The sequence below is a fragment of the Micromys minutus genome (genome assembly GCF_963924665.1).
Source record: "Micromys minutus genome assembly, chromosome: 13".
In the NCBI taxonomy this organism is placed as follows: domain Eukaryota; kingdom Metazoa; phylum Chordata; class Mammalia; order Rodentia; family Muridae; genus Micromys; species Micromys minutus.
In genome coordinates, this window is record NC_137982.1 from 57051372 (window position 1) to 57071042 (window position 19671).

Genomic DNA, 19671 nt, shown 5'->3' on the forward strand with positions numbered 1-19671 from the left:
CAATTTTCTTGCAGTGCCACTAGTAAAGGAGGAGTGTTCCTCTTTCTCCACATCCTCACTATGAGGTTTTTAATTACCATGACTCTGTAGCACAACTTGTAATTTTGAATTATGTAACAACAGAAACTTCTTTTAGAGTTCAGAATTAGTTTACATGTCTCTTGTTTTTTGTTTGCTTGTTTATTTTGTTTGTTTGCTTGTTTGTTTTTCATATGAAGTTGAAAATTGTCCTGTTTGTAAAGTATTGTTTTGAAATTTTGGGGGGATTATGCTGACTTTATAGATTGCTTTTGGTTGCATGACTATTTTTTTTTTTAATATTAGTTCTAATGATCCATGAGCATTGATGATCTTTCCATCTTCTCATACTTTCTTCAATTTCTTTCTTCAAAGACTTAAAGGCTTATTATATAAGTCTTTCACTTGCTTCATTAGACTTATGCCAAGATATTTTATACCATTTGAGACTATTTTGAAAGGTGCTGTTCCCCTGACTTTATTTTGATTTAACTTTATCTTTGAAAATTTTATTATATAAATATAAACAAAATATGTGTGTGTTTGTGTGTGTGTGCATGTGTGTGTGTGTTTAAATACTTCTAATACTCCTGCTAGATCCATTTCCTTCACTAGTCACTTACTTTATTTTCTTACTTTTTTAAACCCATGGAGTTCTTGTTGCCTATATGTAGACATCCAGGGGAGTTTGTTGACCTATCAGGGGCCCCTCAGTTGAAGTAAACTAACTTAATTTTCCAAGCACTTCTCAATTATCAGTAGCTTTCTAACCCTTTTGGTGTCTTTGGAATTTAATTTTGGTATTCTGTCCTATGCTTTGTAATTGATCACACCCTTTTTATTATCACATATATCCATGTGTATCAAATCTCTGTTATCCTTTTAGTTACATTATTTTTGGTTGTTTTGTGTATGTGTATATATATATGCATATAGTAAATGACTTAGGTACACCTGTGAATAACTTTGTGCAGTTATTTGTCTCCTCCATCATTACACAAATTCTCAGGACTAAACAGAATTCTCTTGGCTTGGGTGGCAAATGTCTCATTATGCTGAACTATCTCAATTGTACGATGATATTAATTTTGTCAAAATAGTAAATAGTTTTGCCACATTTAATTTATTTTCCTTGATTTATGAATCATTGATTTTTCTATGTAAAGTATTCTTGATGATTTTTGTTTTAGTTTAATTGTTCTAAGTATATTATTCTGTGTTCTTTTGGCCTGCTAATGTTATTGAGATTTATGCCATAGCTGTACTGATTAATTTATTGTTTTATATATAAATTTTCATTGAAGTTCCAGAGATGTGTACATTTTATTTTTTATAGTTTTATGATTGTATTTATTAATGCTTTTCTGTTTTGATCTTAGTAATATGTTTTTAAGCTTTCTTTTACCAGCTTTAGAATACACACACACACACACAACACACATCCATAGCTTAGATGCTTGTTCTAAAGTAAATAGATGTGTGTGTATATGTGTGTGTCTGTCTGTCTGTCTCCCTGTCTTGTCTTCAATACATTTGTTTTTTTCAATTAATTCATTTATTGACCTTGCATCTTGGTCAGATCTCTCTTTCTTCCATTTCACTAATCACACAACTCCTTTCCACATCTCATTCTCCTCTGTGAAGAGAGAGGTCCACTTTTGGTACCAACCCACTCAGGCACATAAAATCACTCCAGGACTAGTCACATCCTCTCCCTCTGAGGCCAGGTAAAGAAGTAAAATTAGTGGAAAAGATTCCACAGGCAGGTAACAGAGTCAAGGAGAGTCCTTGCTAAAGTTGTTTTAAGAAACACAGGCAAAGAGAATACTTACAAATACATTCTAAGAGACCAGAACCACCCTAACACAAACAAATATTCTGCAAAGAAATTGTAAATGGCACCCAGTATTTTTGGTCAATATAGGAATCTGATGGCCCTTCACCCATGTATATACTAGCAACATTGAGTGGATTCAGTGGGATTAGAAAAAGATGAATGAATTTATGAGAGCAAAATGGGAAAGTATGAGAGTAGTTGTAGGGTATTGGGTGGGGTACATTTGATGTTAAAACATATGCATATGTTTAATGTTTGTGTGTATGTATGTGATTATACAGGTTGAATAGCTTATATCTGTGGATATACTGGTATATAAAATACTCATGCAATAGCAATCAATGAAGAAAAACAGCAATAAATTTGAAGGAGGGTGTGAAAGAGGTATATGGGAGGGGTTGAAGGGAAGAAAAAGAGGGAAAATATTGAAATTAAATTATAATCTCTAAAAATATAATAAAAAATTCTCAAAGAATAAATCTTTAAACTGAAATACCAATGAATCATTAACAGAACAGACTTAAAAATATATTAAATGATGTCATATAGCATAATAATCATAGGAGTAGTTTGTTAGTGGGACATAAATATATGACCATTTTAATGAGAATAAAAGAAGTATTGTCAAACATATCATAAAAGGGCATTCATGGCATATATTCACTGACAAGTGGATGTTAGCCAAAAATTGTAAAACACCTAAGATACAACCTACAGACCATAAGAAGTGTAACACATAGAAAGACCCCAAGTGAGGGTGCTTCAATTCCATTTCTAAAGGGGTAGTAAATAATTATGGGAGGCAGATTGAGGAAGGAATCTGGCTGGGAGTGGTGTGGGGGAGGGGAAAAGCAGAACATGATCATGTATGTGGGGCAGGGGGCAGGAGAGAAGACCAGAGTGGCAGAAAAATAAATGGAAATATACAGCCTCTGGGGAGGGAGGGGGGACTTGTAGAAAGTTCCAGAGGCCTGGGAGGTAAGTGACAGTCAGGACTCAATGGGGGATAACCTTAGCCAAAATGCAAAACAATGGAGAGAGGGAACTTGAAGAATCTACCTCCAATAAATAAACAAGGTCTTAAGTGGAGAGACAAGCTCACAGTCAAAATATCTGACCCAGAAGGATTCCTGTCTAAAAGAATTGCAGTGTTAAAAATGGAGGAGAGACTGAAGGAAAGCCAGTCCAAGGACTGGCACAACTTGGGATCCATCTCATTGTAGGACACCAAGGCCTGACACTATTACTGATGCTATGATGTACTTACAGACAGGAGCCTGGCATGGGTGTGCTCTGAGAGGCCCTACCAGCAGTTGGCTGAAACAGGAGCAGATACCTACACCCAGACATTAGACTGAAGTAGGCAACCCCGACCCCTATAGTTAAAATAGGAGAAGGTTTGAGGAAGCTGAGGGGTAGGACAACCCTTTAGGAAGACCAGGAGTCTCATCTACCCTGGACCCCAGGGAGCTCCCAGAGACTGGGCCACAAACCAGGCAGCATACAAAACACAGGACTAACTGCTTGTCTGGCCTCAATGGGAGAAAATGTTCTTAATCATTGAGAGACTTGAGATCCCAGGGAAGGGGTAGTCCACATGAGAGGGGTATACTTTCTCAGAGGCAAGAGAGAGAAGGAATGCAATGAGGAACTCTGAGCTGGTGGGATTGGAAAGGGGAACAACAGCCTAAATGTAAATAAATAGTTTTTTTTAAAAAGGAAACTTTTCTAGGCTCATAGAAGGTATAGCTAATGATAAAACCTTTGTGAACACACAGGATAGCTGATTTTAATAATTTTATATTTTAAAAAGCATGACATATTCTCCCATTCTTTCTCTGAGTATAAGGTCATGAAAATAAAATCACTGTCTCAAAAATCATAATCTAATAAAGATATCCCACTCCCAAATAACTTTCAGCATCACACATCTATGCACACAGACAATGAATGATCATTTACATTTGAAATAGGAAGTAGAAACTGTAGTTTGTGATAACACAGATTAGTTTATCAGGAATTATACTAATAAAAATAAGATTCAGAGCAAAATTTAATACATTGTTACATGTATGAGAAGATTTAAAAGAACAATGAACAAATTATTAGAAATAGAAAGGGACAATAAAAAGTCTGCATTGCCAGGTACAGAGTGTTGGATATGGAAAAAATTCTAGACAACTAAGTTATATATATATATATATATATATATATATATATATATATATATATATATATATATATATATATATATATCAATGGATAGATATGCCAATATAAATTATCTATATATCTATATCAATATCTACTTATATATCTATATAATAGAGAGGGAGTGAGACACAGACAGAGGTAGAGAGAAAGATATACATGCAATAACATTTAGCTACAAAGAGGCAATTATTTTGAAGGACAGTGAGGAGGAATATTGGGAGGTTAAAGGAAAAAAATCAAAATTTCAAGAAAAAATAAAAACTATCTAAATATAGATAGGAAAATAAATAAATAATAATATATGTTGATGTGATAGATGAGGAATTTGATTTGAGAAAAATCCAACTTTTCTTATGGACATGCAAAAAATATTGTAAGATAGAATTTGTCTCATTATAATTTATCATAATAATATATAATACTTAATATTAAGTATTTATTTTAAATTGACTCTTTAATACCCTGTAGAAGGCATTTTTAACCTCTTTATTCCTTAAACTGTATATCAAGGGGTTAAGCATGGGGATCACTAAAGTATAAAACACAGCGACTATTTTATCATTCTCTAATGAGTGGGTGGATTTGGGCTGCAAATACATAAAGAGTAGAGTACCATAGAACACCACAACCACCGTGAGATGAGACCCACATGTAGAGAAAGCTTTTCTTCTGCCTTCTGCAGACTGCATCCGACATATGGCCAGTAGAATCAGAATATATGATCCAAGGACGACCAGAAGAGAGGAGATCAAATTCAATGCTGAAAACAGTATGATCAGCAACTGTATTTCTTCAGCATTTGAACACAACATAGGTAACAAGAACACATCGTCACAGTAGAAATGGCTGATGATGTTTGAGCCACAGAACGTTAATGTGAAAATCTTACTGGTGAACAGCCTAGACTGGAAGGTGCTGTAGAGGTATGGAATGGCAACGAGTACATGGCAAAGTCTCGGAGACATGACCACACTGTAGAGCAGAGGGCTGCAGATGGCCACGTAGCGGTCATAGGCCATTGCAGACAAGATAAAAAATTCACTGATAATGAACATGAGGAAGAATGATAACTGTACGGCACATTCATAGAAAGAAATTGTTTTTTCATCCATAACAAAATCCACCAGCATCTTGGGACAGATGACAGTGGAATTTCCAAGATCAATAAAAGCCAAGTGTCTGATGAAAAAGTACATAGGGGTTTGCAGGCGAGAGTCCAGCTTGGTCAGAATGATCATGCCCAGGTTTCCCATGACGGTAACTGCATAGATGGTGAAGAAGACCACAAACAAAGGAAGCCTCAGCTCAGTGCTCTGTGTGATTCCCATCAAGACGAACCCAGGCAGTGATGTTGTGTTCTTTTGCCCCATGCCGTCCAATTCTATCCTCCAAAAGAAACAAACACTGTCTTCAACTTTTATTAAGTTATATTTGTAGGCTGAACAGACTTAAAAAATGATCACAAACAATATTTGCACATGAATTTTAATGTATAGAGTATTTTTCTTTGGAAATAATCTCTTCTAGAAGGCACATAATAAATTTATGTATTATTATATTTTAATTATACACATATATAAAAAATGAATATTAATTTTAAAATATTGCATTATGTAGAGACCTTGTTCTTTAGAATGCATTTTATTTTATCTAAATTTTGTATGCAATTTTTTTATTCTTAAAAATTGAGACAGATAGAATGAAGCTAAATCATCTTGACTATTATAATCCCTTAAGCAAATTACTAAAATTTATGAGAGACACACTGAAATAAAAATACATACTTGTATATCTTTATAAATATTTCCAAATATGTATGTCTTTCCCACAACCACGAGTGCTCATTTTAATATGCTATGTTATTTCCACTTTATTCTACTTATACTACTATGAAATACGTTGGTGAGTGGAACTGCACTATTATCTGGAAGTTTATAACTATGAATTGAATAGAGAACATGTAACACCTGCACAGTAATTTTCAATTTGGAAAACAAGCTTAAAGCAGTAAGCATAATGCATGAGATTGTGCTTGATATTGTATTTGACTAAATATATTCTCTCTGTGTGTGTAACTGATATTTAGGTTTTGATTGCTCGTATTGCAGTTGAGATACAAGTATTCTATTTTCCTTTTAATAGAATGCTCACCTATTTTAAGTTATTGGATACAGTGTTTTGATACATTCCAGCTAAAGTGTTAATATTTAGCAATTTTCTTTGTATATTTTTGCATAATTATTCTTTAACGCAATATAGAAAAATATAGCCTTGTGACAATTTTTGGCATTCAAAAATCATTATGTTTAATCTATACACACCAAGAAAACTGACTGTTTCCATGTTATGTTCTGTTCTACATGTACTTTATGCTTATGGTAGCTAGTGAGATTTCAATGCATAATAACAAAACTCTAAAAGAATTAAGTACTGACAAAAAGTATTCATATAGTGTTATGCCAAAATTTCTTTAAAAAATCTGAACATGTCTCTCTCTTTTTTAAAAATAAAGTTGAAAGAGAAATAAAAAAGTGATAGGGCCTGTAATGTGTATTTCCCTAGCTTTTTAACATCAAATATTACTATTTACTTATTAATTTAACCTGACAAAGAAGTAGTTACATATCTCAACACCATGATTAAGTATATTCCAGTGGTAAACTACCTGAGTACTTCCCTTTAGTCCCTAGTCAGTGGAAATCTTCAGCATTGTCAGCATGATTTCCAGTTGTAGGACTATGCAGAGCATAATATTTAATGAAGAAATATGCCGGGTAGGTTTGCCAGTATGTATGCAGCACTAATGTTAACCTCATAACTGCTGCACATGCAGCATTGCACAATGCTCAATAAAAATGTTTAGTACATAAGGAATTTTATTCAAATGTTCATGTTAAAAGATGTAGTGCACCCTCGTGAAGACAAGTAGAGGGGGAGGGCGGAGGGAAGCAGGCAAGTGAAGGTGATAACATTTCAAATTTACATACATAGAGTTTCTGATGAAAAAAGAATGTTTTATGAATGTATCCTCTAGAGTGGGAAATTTGTGTCATATATATTTATTGTTTGTATTATTTGTGTTCTCCTATTAAAGACATTTTTAAATATAAAATAGTATTTTATTGTCTAACACTACATAGGATTCACACCAAAACTTATTTTTTTATGCGAAGAAAATACAATATGCCATTATGTTTTGCTTCTGAAAATTATTATTTTGGTAATATTTTAATGTGAGATCAGTAGTGAATTATTGGTATATCTCTCACTCCTCTTCCATCAAAACTCTTTTAAATACAATAAAGTAAGAATATCTGTTTAAATCATAAAATTTAATGTCTGATCCAATTGTATAACTTTAAGAAAGGCAGCTAAATATGCTATTTTTTTCCCTGCATCTCAGGGAATAAGAAAATGCATGCATTGGGAGGCTGGGTATGGTATGAAAGTTCTTGTACACTGGTGTCTATCAGTATCAGATACATGAAACTACTTACCTCTGAGAAAGGATTAAATTCTAATCTTCTAATCGTCTATATCACTTCTACTTCCTCTTTAGGGTATCAAGAATTTATGGATTTTTTTGCTTTTTCGATGTTCCCAGGGGAAGTATGACACAAGTTGTTCAAATGATCACATCTAGATCATCTTAGAGGCTGAAGACTTTGTTGTGTCTTCTAATTGTCTGGGACACTATGTATATTTTCCATGGGGAAATATAAAGTTAATGAATGAAAGGAAACTAATAGCCTGAGATTTCCACAGAGACCTAAATAACGTTAGCAATTTATTTATTCATTTAAAAAGCACCAGTTTGTAGTATTATCATGGGAACTAGTTTCACATGTGCTTTAATTCTGTAAAAATGCAAGATTTTCTAAATTATGATAGAATTCTACATACATTACTGCTGTCACCTGAGTATTTAATCTTAACCATTCTGATTTGTGTGAAGTGAAATCTCAGGGTAGTTTTGATTCACATTTTCCTCATGTCTAAGGATGCTGAATATTCTTTAGGTGCTTCTAGTCAATTTGAGATTCCTCAGTTGGTACTTCTTAGTTTAGCTCTGTACCATATTTTTAAATAGGGGTATTTGGTTCTCTGGAGTCTAACTTCTTTAGTTCTTTACATATATTGGATATTATCCTTCTATCAGATGTACAGTTGGTTAAGATCCTTTTGCAATTTGTTGGCTGCTGTTTTATCCTAATAACAATGTCCTTTTCCTTACAGAACCTTAACAATGTTATGAAGTCCCAATTACAATTCTTGATCTTAAAGCAGAAGCCATTAGTGTTTTATTCAGGAAATTGTCCCCTATGCCCATGTGTTTGAAGATCTTTCCCCATGTTCTCTTCTATTATTTTGAGTGTTTCTTGTTTAAAGTGGAAGGCCTTGATCCACTTTGACTTGAGCTTTGTACAAAGAGATAATAAGAAAGAATCTATTTAAATTCTTCTACATGCTGACTGCCAGTTGAATCAGCACCATTTGTTGAAAATGCTGTCTTTTTTCTACTGGATAGTTTTGGCTTCTTCTTCAAAGGTCAAGTGACCATAGGTGTATGGGTTTAATTCTACATCATTATTTCTATTCCCCTGATCTGCATCTCTGTCTCAGTACCTGTACCATGAGGTTTTGTTGTGCTCTATGTAGTAAAGCTAGAATTCAGAGATGATGAGTCCCCCAAAAGTTTCTACTTTTGAGAATAATTTTTACTATCCTGGGATTTTGTTATTTTAGATAAATTTGAGAACTCCTCTTTCTATCTCTGTGAAGAATTGAGCTGGAATTTTGATGAAGATTGATTGAATCTGCAGTCTGTTTTTGGTAAGATGGCCATTTTTACTATGTTAATCCTGTTGATACATAGCCATGAGACATCTTTGCATCTTCTGAGGTGTTCTTTGATTTCTTTCTTCAGAGACTTGAACTTCTTGTCATAAATATCTTTCACTCGTGTGGTTAGAGTCATACCAAAATCTTTTAATTTTTTCATACCCCAAATATCTTTTTGTTTAGTCTCATTCTTTGCAATTATTTTGTATAAAATAAGGCCATAAGTTGAAACATATACAGTACTCAGGGATGAAATATATAGGTTCCCAAATAAAAGGGAAACAAGTATAATTTACACTTTAAATATACATCTATTTAAAGAATTTTATTGATCATTAATAATTTAATATTTACTTCCTCTCACACTCTAAAGCAAAAATAAAGAATCATAAACAAAAACCAATGTCATTTATTTTAAATTCATAACAGAATTTCATTCTTTATTGTTAAAATCCACTGTGTGTATGTGTTTGTGTGTGTGTGTGTGTGTGTGTGTGTGTGTGTGTGTGTGTGTGTGTTTGTGCTTTTTTCTATATTCTGTATCCATGCTTTGGTGGACACCTAGATTGTTATTATTGCTTAGCTAAGTTGAAGAGTATTTTCATGAACATGGAAATACATTATATTTTGTACAATAAGCCAGACACTAAAATATGACTTGTTTGTAGTCTTCCTCAAAAAAAAAGCTAAAAAATATTTTTTACAGTTTTGTTTGTGAGCCTAGCCTTTAACGGCTGAGCCATCTCTCCAGTCCAGGCTCCTGGGCATTTATGAAACATACTTGAGTCCAAGGACTTTGGGCAAAGTCATTGCTAACTAAGGTGTGTATACTGACTCTTTATCTTACATCCTGTGCAGGTAGCCAGAAGATTGGCTTTGTCCTCTCTGCCCCTGTGGTTGTAATCTAGATGTTATAAAAGCAAGCCATTCATAGAAATTGAAAGAGGAGTCACTATCCGATATTGGTAAATATTCAACTCTGTTCTTTTGTTTCTAATTTTACTGAGTAACAGTCAATCTAAGAAGTGTTATTTCATATTTATTCATGCATCCTTTATCAGCATATTACTGTGAATGTTTTCATACTTTTACAGATTAAATAAAAATTCTTTCTGTGCAGCTCAAAAAAATTTAATTTTCATACTGAAGTAGAAACCATGATGTAAAGAAGGGGGTCATATCAGCATTATAACAAGATGCTATATTTCATAGTGCTTGTATATATTAAAACATAGTATATAATTTCATTAGTATCTCTAAGTATTAGATGCTAATTGAAAACAAAGTAAGAATAAAGTATGATCTACAGTTTCTATGCATATTCTTGATTGCTTTGTGCATAATCATCATCCACATTTTCCAACTTTATGTTAAACAATTTTCTGCCTTTAGCCCTTAAGGCAAGTACATGCCCAGAGATTTACAAAATGTTTTGTACAAAAAATTTGTTGATGATCATTTCTTTAAATAATTAGATAAGTTTTTTCTTCAACAAATAACATAAAGAGTTATTTATTGAAAGAAAAAAAGTTAAAAATCCCTGCATGATTTCTAAATACAGATAAAAAGACAGTAATAATTTAACACATAAAGACATAATGGCATTGTTTAATTAAAGTGTCATTAAAAGTTATGAAAATCGTTGTTAAAACACTACTCTGAAAGCAAAACTATAGGCATACTCTTCAGAGACAAGAACTTCTTTGAACATGTCTCCCACTGGAACACAGACTCTCACTGTTTTCTGATGACCTCATTTTCTTATTCTCTGGAGTAAGAGCATCTGGAACAAAGACACAAACAAAACCGTGGAGCCAACTACACTGTGCACTCATTATGAGGAGACACAGAAGAACATCCTACCTGGGTAGGTAGAAAGAGTATCTTTGTGAATTAGAACAAGATACAATTAAGTACAATAAAAACAGTGATTTTCAATAAAACTGGGGTTCATTTTGTTATGACAAAATGACAAGAGTGTTTTTTCTCTGATTTTAGGTTTTATATATGGTAACAAATTAGAATGAATCATTTCAAGCATAAATTGACCAAATAATCTATGTGTGAGCTACAAAGTTAGAGAAACAGAGTTCACACTGAACCAAATCCTACTCCCTGTGCAAACTGTATTTTATCCTTGATGTACCTATAGATTTTACTTCAAATTAACAATGAGTCTATTCGGCAAATGTTACTATATGACTCTAGATAGACTTTGCGAAGAAAAATATATGCCCCAAATGTACAGGTAATAACTACTCAAATACTTTTATATTACTAGAAGACTTGCTTTTATGAAATAATTTTAAAAAGTCTAAAACTATTGCAGGTTTTCAAAAAAATTTTTATTTTTTAGATATAAAGTTAATAGAGAAATGGAGTTTAAGGGAGAAAAATGGTAAGATAGAAAAAAAGAAAGAAATATGGTATTATTTAGACAAGCAAAACTTCAACTATGAAATTTAGACAATGTTGATAAGGAAAACAAAGATTTCTCAATTTCATGTGCAACTGGAAGGTATTAAAGTCATAGCACAGCTCCAGTCTTTTAAAAAGAAGACATTTAAAAACCTACAAAAGTCCATGACTTATAAATTTTTCCATGACAATGTCCAAATCTCTTGGAAAACAAATATAAATTGTATTCCAGATAATATTAGTAAATTACAAGAATAGCCAGGTTCTGTTGCCTTCTTCTTATCTCTTACCTTAGAGATTACATGAGATGATCCATGTGTATGATCCCAGTACTTGGGAGATCATGGTCTAAAATTCAGAGCTGGGACTAGCATGGGCTAAACAGCAAGACTTTCTCCCATAAGAAACTCGTAAAACAAAAGAAAAAGAAAGCGTTGTATGGATGTTTGTTGGTATGTTCTACACAAATATTGCTTTTATACAACTTGCACTACAGGAGGAGAGAAGCACATGATATTCAGTTGAGAACATAGGTGTGAGTCTTGAGTAAGAAATCAATTTAAGATATGACAATACTCAAAACAATTGTTGGAAGTTATTTTCCTAATTATATTTTATTTTGGACTTTTAGTTTTGAAATACCCTTACAATAGGGTATTTATATGAAGAGTTGGTAAAGCAAAATGAAGCAAATGAACACATTTGCTGTGCCTTCCACAATGTTATCCACATTCAGTTTTGCATTTTCAGGAGATCTTTGAGGTAGTATTGTAAGCTAAACAATGTATATAAAATAAATTACTTGTGTAAATAAGGAACGGTACAAAGCTGTACTTGTAACAATATTGGAGCAATAGAGCCATTTAAAATTATGTGACAGGGTGCATTCATCATGCAAACCATGTGCTTCCTAAGGACAGTTCTCTCCCAGTGTAGCATACTTTGACCATATCCAACAATATATGCTGCTGTTCTTTTCCCCATTCTCTTCCCAGATAGTTTTTTCTGCTTTTACACATGAGTACTTGAACTTAGATATGTCTAACTACAAACACAAGATGAAACTCTAACAGTATTCTAACTGCAGAAGAGGTTGCAAACTTTGCAAACATAATTTGTAAATCATGGCTAAGACATTTTAACAAGAAATATTTATAAGTATGTAGTGAGCAAAATATTTTCCCAAAAATGTCCTAATGTGGACTTTTTCACTGCCTGGATTTTAAATAATTGATTAAATTAGAGAGAATTAATTAGAAAAAATAGAGAAACATCCATTTTATTTAAGTAACTCTTCTGAGTTTATTTTCCAAACATTTTTCTCAAGACATAATTATTCTCTGTAGCTCTGGCTGTCCTGGAACTTGCTATTTAGAACAGGATGGCCTTCATTTCTTTTTCTAACTCCTCCACTGAGGACTCCATTCTCAGTCCAATGATGGTTGAGAGCATCAGACTCTGTATTTCTCAGGCTCTGGCAGAGCCTATTAGGAGGCAGCTATATCAGGCTCCTATCAGCATGTACTTCTTGGAATCCACAGTATTGATTGTGTTTGCTGACTGTATATGGGATGGATCTCCAGGTAGGGCAGTGTCTGGATCACCATTTCTTCAGGATCTGCTCCACACTTTGTCTCTATATTTTCTCTTGTGAATATTTTCTTTCCCCTTCTACGAAGGACTGAAGCATCTACTCTTTGGTCCTCCAACTTCTTTAGCTTCATGTGGTCTTGGGATTGCATCTTGGGTGTTCCGAGGTTTTGAATGGGATAGGGGGGTTCCTCGGAGGAAACGAGGAAAGGTGATAACATTTGAAATGTAAGTAAAGGAAATATACAATAAAAACATAAATAAAACAGGATAGCCTCCACCTCAGAGATCTTACTGTCTTTTCTTCCCAAGTGCAGGCACTAAATATGTGCACCACCATATAAAATGACCTATACCCTACTCTTCCTCTCACTTCTTCCTCTGGTATCATTTGTCATTGGGTCCACTTTCCATTCATATTTTCATTTTGTGTGTGGCCAATTGAGATTAATTATAGCTGGTTGCATGAGATTCTGTGGAAAATTATTTATTGAAGGAAGAAGAATTTAATATGTGGCAGCATCACCAAAGAAAGTAAATCTTCTCCCACAACATGAATTACTTCTCCTGACTTTTCATGCTATTTACCCCATTTTCAGCATTCTATTAATATAAAAATCTCTATGATATTGGAAAAATTAGGACAATATATCTTTTTTAGAAGACAGTAAAGTACTAATAAGGCCTTGTATCCTGTAATTTGACTTTTTCTTTATTCTATCTACAGATGTCTTGAGGACTCATGGCCCAGATAAATTGCACCCAGGTGACAGAATTCATTCTTGTGGGGCTCACAGATCGAGAGGAGTTGAAGATGCCCCTCTTTGTGGTATTCTTATGCATCTATCTTTTCACAACCCTTGGCAACCTGGGGCTGATCCTGGTCATTAGAACAGATGCAAGACTCAACACGCCCATGTACTTCTTCCTCAGCAACCTGGCTTTTGTTGATTTCTGCTACTCATCTGTCATTACACCCAAGATGCTTGGCAACTTCTTGTACAACCAAAATTCCATATCCTTCAATGCATGTGCTGCTCAGTTAGGCTGCTTTCTCACATTTATGGTATCTGAGTGCTTGCTACTGGCTTCTATGGCATATGATAGATATGCAGCTATTTGTAACCCTCTACTCTATATGGTCACAATGTCCCCTGGAATCTGCATTCAGCTTGTAGTTGTGCCCTATAGCTATAGTTTCCTCATGGCATTGATTCATACTCTTCTAACCTTCCGCCTATCCTATTGCCATTCCAATATCATCAATCACTTCTACTGTGATGACATGCCTCTTCTCAGGCTAACTTGCTCAGACACTCACTACAAGCAGCTGTCTATTTTGGCCTGTGCTGGAATCACATTCATTTCTTCTGTTCTGATTGTCTCTGTATCCTACATGTTCATCATTTCTTCCATTCTGAGGATGCGCTCAGCTGAAGGAAGACGTAAAGCCTTTTCCACCTGCAGCTCTCACATGATGGCTGTGAGCATATTCTACGGAACTCTTATCTTTATGTACTTACAGCCGAGTTCTGACCACTCCCTTGATACAGATAAGATGGCTTCTGTCTTTTACACAGTGATCATCCCCATGTTGAACCCTTTGATCTATAGCCTCAGGAACAAGGATGTGAAAGATGCCCTGAAGAGAATCCTGGACAGTAGAAACCAGTCTTCTATATTTAGAGAACTAAGAAAATGATTTTTAATAAACAAACATTGCTGTTTATTCTCAGTCTTTTCTCCCCAATATTGTTAAAATGAATTTAATGCCATATACTTAATTTTTGTTAGAGATATCTACATTATAAAACCAACCATTTCTATATCCTTTCTCTCTTACATTATTATTCTTTTACTGAAAGTAAAAAGTTTCTCATACAATATATTTGATTCTGCCTTCCTCCCCCTTGATTCCTTTCAGTCCTTCCCCATTTCACCTACTATCTGGGTACCTACTACCTCTCTGTCTCTTATTAGAACACAAGTAAGCAATAATGGCATAATAATGAGATGTAATAAGATAAAAAGAAAAACAAATGAATTGGAACTGGACACACACACACACACACACACACACACACACACACACACACACAAAACATTAAAAAAGCCCCGCAAAAGGCCCAAGAAACAGATATAGATGTAAAGACTCACTCATCCACATGCACAGAACTCCCATACAAACACAAAACAAAAAGCAGTAATATGTACACATATTATGTAGTGTAAAGAAAAATAATTTTAAATATTACATTCAATTAAAAATAAAAATAATGTCTCTACCAAATCCCTCCATTTGGGACTTAGAGAACCCCACAGAAAAGGAAACAGGAAGCCTGTCAGAGTCAGAAAGGATGGAGAATTCCAAGTAAACAAGGCAATCTGGAAACAAAAGAGCTGGCACACATATCTGCTCACAGAGAATATAGCAACATGTAAAGTTCATGCATGACTCTGTCGTAGAGCTGGAAGAAATAGTGGACACAAGCCCCCATCCCTAACCTGAAAATTATTTCCAACAGATAGTTATTTGCAAAAGTAAAAAATTAGTTCTGTCTAAGAAGTTTACTGGGGAAACAAATCACACTTAAGAGTAGGCCACATGCCAAGCCATAGATGGCCAACAGGAAATGGACTCAGTGGCATCTTTGTAGGTTCTTTGTCTTATAATATCATACCAGGGCTTTTAAATTTTCATCTCTGTCATTTCTTCAACATGTTTTATTTCTTATGGCTTTAAAATAATGACTGCAGCACCTTTTAGAGACAATTTTAAGGGAAAGGTATTTCACCTGTTTGCTTCCCAGTGTTTCTCTTGTTTGTTTGTTTGTTTGTTTTGATTAAGATGGCTTATGTCTTTTGGAGACAACCAATATATTAACCTTGCCTTTCTCTATTCTCCTCAATTTCTTTCTACTCCCTTTTCCATACTACTCCCTTATCAGTATTAATCAATCTTCTCTTTCTCTGGGCATCCTTAGCAATGTGTCAGAGCATTTGCTATCATTCACTGATAAGAGAAGTTATTCTGATTATAAATGGAAGTAGAACTTGCCTGTGCTTGTCCAAGAAAACATTCAGAGTGCAAATCTATACAATGACTTCAGAGGTTCTCAAATGTGAGATTTGTATTGTTTTGCTCTGTATAGAAAATGCAAGCATAAATTACCTCTTGTAAAATGTCTTTCAAATACAGAGAATTGGTAGTTAACTGCATAAAAGATTTTTTATTACTGTACCAGTAGATATATCTTGCCTGGTGATTTGGTATTTTTGTTTGTTGCATTTAAATCTGAGAAAGACAATTTCTGAATATCTCTCCTAACATGTGTTTGATTATTAAACTAGCAAAATTTTCGGGCTGTGTTTGCTTTTATTAAAAAAAAACTTTATATTTTTACAAATCTCACAGGCTACAATATAAATCTTTCTGTGACATATGCCAGTATAGAAGCTGAAGCCATGTGAAGTGCTTCTTATGAGTTTCCGATGTAAGATCAATGAGTCAGAACTGGTTTCTGACCATAGGTCAACTTTGTATGCGTTGAAGACTTTCAGCACATGTAAGGTCAATCTGCAATGGTTAACAGCAATCACTCTGCAGTGTCTGAGTTCATCCTTGTGGGGCTCACAGATGACTCAGAGCTTTGGGTCAGTCTCTTCTGTGTGTTTCTAGTCATCTACATAACTAGCGTTGTAGGTAATATTGGATTAATTGTGTTAATTCAAGTGAGTCCTCAGCTCCATACCCCCATGTAATTTTTCCTGACCCACCTGGCTTTTATTGACTTTTGTTTTACCTCTTCTGTCACTCCAAACACTTTGCTAAATTTTCTACGTGAAGTCAGAAGCATAACCTTCTATGCATGTGCCACTCAGTTGTGCTGTTTTATCACATTTGTGGTTTGTGAAATGTACTTGCTGTCAATCATGGCCTATGACAGGTATGTGGCCATCTGGAACCCTCTACTCTATGCAGTCCTCATGCCTAGGAAGCTCTGTCTTCAGGTCATCGCCAGCACATACATTTATGGATTCACAGTGGGGCTTGCACAGGCAGTGGAGACCTTCCGCTTGTCTTTCTGTGGCTCCAATGTGGTCAACCACTTCTACTGTGATGATGTTCCTTTAGTTGCGCTGGCCTGTTCTGACATTCATGTCAAAGAATTGATGTTGCTAATCATTGCAGGCTTTAACACCCTGTGCTCTCTGGTGATTGTGGTCATTTCTTAACATCTATATTGTCTTTGCCATCCTGAGGATTCATTCTGCTGAAGGAAGAAGGAAAGCCTTTTCCACGTGTGCATCCCACCTGACTTCTATCACTATATTTTATGGAACAGTTAGTTTTATGTACCTGCAGCCCAAGTCAAGTCATTCTCTGAACACAGATAAATTTGCTTCTGTGTTTTATGTAGTAGTGATTCCCATGTTAAACCCACTGATCTACAGCTTGAGAAATCAGGAGGTAAAGAATGCTCTGAAGAGAATTGTAGAAAAGTTATTTTTAGCCATCAAGTAATTGAAGAACCACTAAATAAAATGATCAGGCGTCTTTCAATGATGTATAATCTATATTTGCAGCACTGGAAAAAGACAGAGTCCCCACTGATATAATGAGCCCTCAGATACATATATCAAATATATCATTTTTACTCTGTTACTCTTGGAATGTGACATATCAAAGGAATTTTGTGAATTTTACAGCATTCAGTTTTATTTTTAGAGGAAGTATAAAGAACAGAGAAACAAAACAAGAGATATGGCATAAAATCATCTATAGTACTTTAAGCAACTGTTGGAAAATTAAAGTTATATTAGGCTCTATGACACTGAGTGGTTTCAGTTCTATTGTATGAAATAAATATTTGTTTTCTCATGTTTCAATTTTCTATGAAATAGTATAGAAATTTGAAGATGAGAATTACATCCAATCCATTTGTTTTAAGATACTATTTCCCAACCTGTCTAGTTGTTCCTTTACTCTTCTGAGAAGTACTGAACTAGCAGTACTCTTACCTTCAAATATTTGATGGCCAATGATGTACCCAACTAGACCACTGGAGTGCCTGGAAACTCACTGCCTGCCTTATTTGTGTCCTATTGTCAGCTGGACTCTGAACAACTTACTTAGCAGTTTTCCAAACCCAGTAATTGTTATGGTGCATATGTGATTTCACATAACCTCCTCCCTGCGTTTATATGAGGGTTCTCCCCCACCCACTCATCCTCTCCTGCCACCCTGCCCTGATATTCCCCTACTTGTGGCAATGAGCTTAGGCAAGAACTAGGGCTCCTCTGTAGATTGTCCTGAAGCTGTTTGTATTTTAAATGTTAATTCCACTTCCTCAAGATGAGTTGGTTAGTCACCTGATTCTGGTCGAACCTTCACATTTTAATTAGTAAAATAAAGGAAAGCCAGTGACTGGGTGGGGTGAAATAGGTGGAGAGGGTGGGGAGGTCTGAGGAGGTCAGAGGGTAGAGGGTGAAGGTCGTGGAACTTGGAGGTTCCCAAGAACCAGCTGGACCCAGGTAGGATTTAAATAGCTATAATCATCAAGGATTTTATAGGTCTAATATCTCATATAGAAGGGCAGTTGTATCTTTGTCTATTTGATGCAGTCTTGTGTAGAGGGTTTGTGAATTGTCAGTTGAATATATAAACCTGTATGAAAAGCTATCGGGCTGTAGAGTTGTATTTATGTGGGATTTTGGAGTACAGAAGTACCCTGGGAGAGAGACAGAGAACAGGCAGTGGCAAACCGCCAAGAGAAGGGAGTTGCACGTAGAGTTGGGCTGTGTTGGTGGCTCAGGCTGGCCTCCAGAGGTGCTTGGGGCTCTGTATCATGGTTGGGCCTGAGGAGTGGGACCACGGGGTTGGTAAAGAGATAAGCCAGTTTTTATTTTTTAATATTTACTGCAACACTTCTCCTCTTATTAATGCCCAAGAAGGCCATCTTCTACTACAGGTCCAGCTGGAGTCATGGGTCAGTCCATGTGTACTCTTTGGATAGCGGTTTAGTCCCTGGGAATTATGGTTGTTTGGTATTGTTAATATGGATTTGCAAAACCCTTCAGCTCTTTCAATCCTTTCTCTAACTCCTCCATTTGCAACCTCGTTTTCTGTTCAATGGTTAGCTCTGAGCATCAGCCTCTGTATTTGTCAAGCTCTGGCAGAGCCTCTCAGTAGACAGCTATATAAGGCTCCTGTCAGCATGTAGTTCTTGGCATCAGCATTATTGTCTGTAATTTGTGGCAGTCTGTACCCTTTCTGTCATCTAAAAAATGCCCTGATTCACTAATCACTAAAGATAAGACCTATCTTTAGTGGTACTAGAATTTGAACCCAGGACCACATGAAACCATGTCAGCATTGAGTTCTACTTTCAGTCAGTGAGAGTTAAGGAAGAGATAAATTTGAAGGAGCTGACTGTCCCCTGCATATGGTAGTCACTACCTATGTTTCATGCTGTAGTTTCCTGATACTTTGACTTAGTTTTACCTGATTGTGTTGAAATAGCTTTAGAAAGGTCAGGTTGCCCTAACCCCTAGAATTTTCCCTTTGGAAGCCACCTTTAAAAGTAAACAAATGCCTTATAACTACTCTGGACAACCTGTTTCTACACCAGACACATCCTTTCCTGTAGAGAAAGCATCTGGCTGTGTAAACAGTTTGGTTCCTCCAGAGGAATGCAACTATGTGAACTTTTACAGGATCCACGGTTACATTGTAAAGCCTTCTTGGCTGA

At 35.2% G+C, this 19671-nt stretch overlaps 3 protein-coding genes across 3 annotated transcripts; 2 read left to right on the forward strand and 1 right to left on the reverse strand.

Moving 5' to 3' along the window:
• Window positions 1-4497: 4497 nt before the first annotated feature.
• Window positions 4498-5439, reverse strand: LOC308428995 (olfactory receptor 8K5-like; the record flags this gene model as incomplete). Its single annotated transcript, XM_080927636.1, has 1 exon — window positions 4498-5439. The coding sequence occupies one exon, from the start codon at window positions 5437-5439 to the stop codon at window positions 4498-4500; it is 942 nt and encodes a 313-aa protein (XP_080783762.1).
• An 8222-nt stretch (window positions 5440-13661) lies between these two features.
• Window positions 13662-14621, forward strand: LOC308428966 (olfactory receptor 8U9-like; the record flags this gene model as incomplete). Its single annotated transcript, XM_080927606.1, has 1 exon — window positions 13662-14621. One exon carries the CDS (start codon window positions 13662-13664, stop codon window positions 14619-14621), a length of 960 nt encoding a protein of 319 aa, XP_080783732.1.
• Window positions 14622-16501: 1880 nt separating this feature from the next.
• Window positions 16502-17444, forward strand: LOC308429000 (olfactory receptor 5AL1-like; the record flags this gene model as incomplete). Its single annotated transcript, XM_080927641.1, is given in 3 exon segments — window positions 16502-16678; window positions 16682-17152; window positions 17154-17444. Coding segments are annotated over 3 exon segments (939 nt in total).
• Window positions 17445-19671: the final 2227 nt, after the last annotated feature.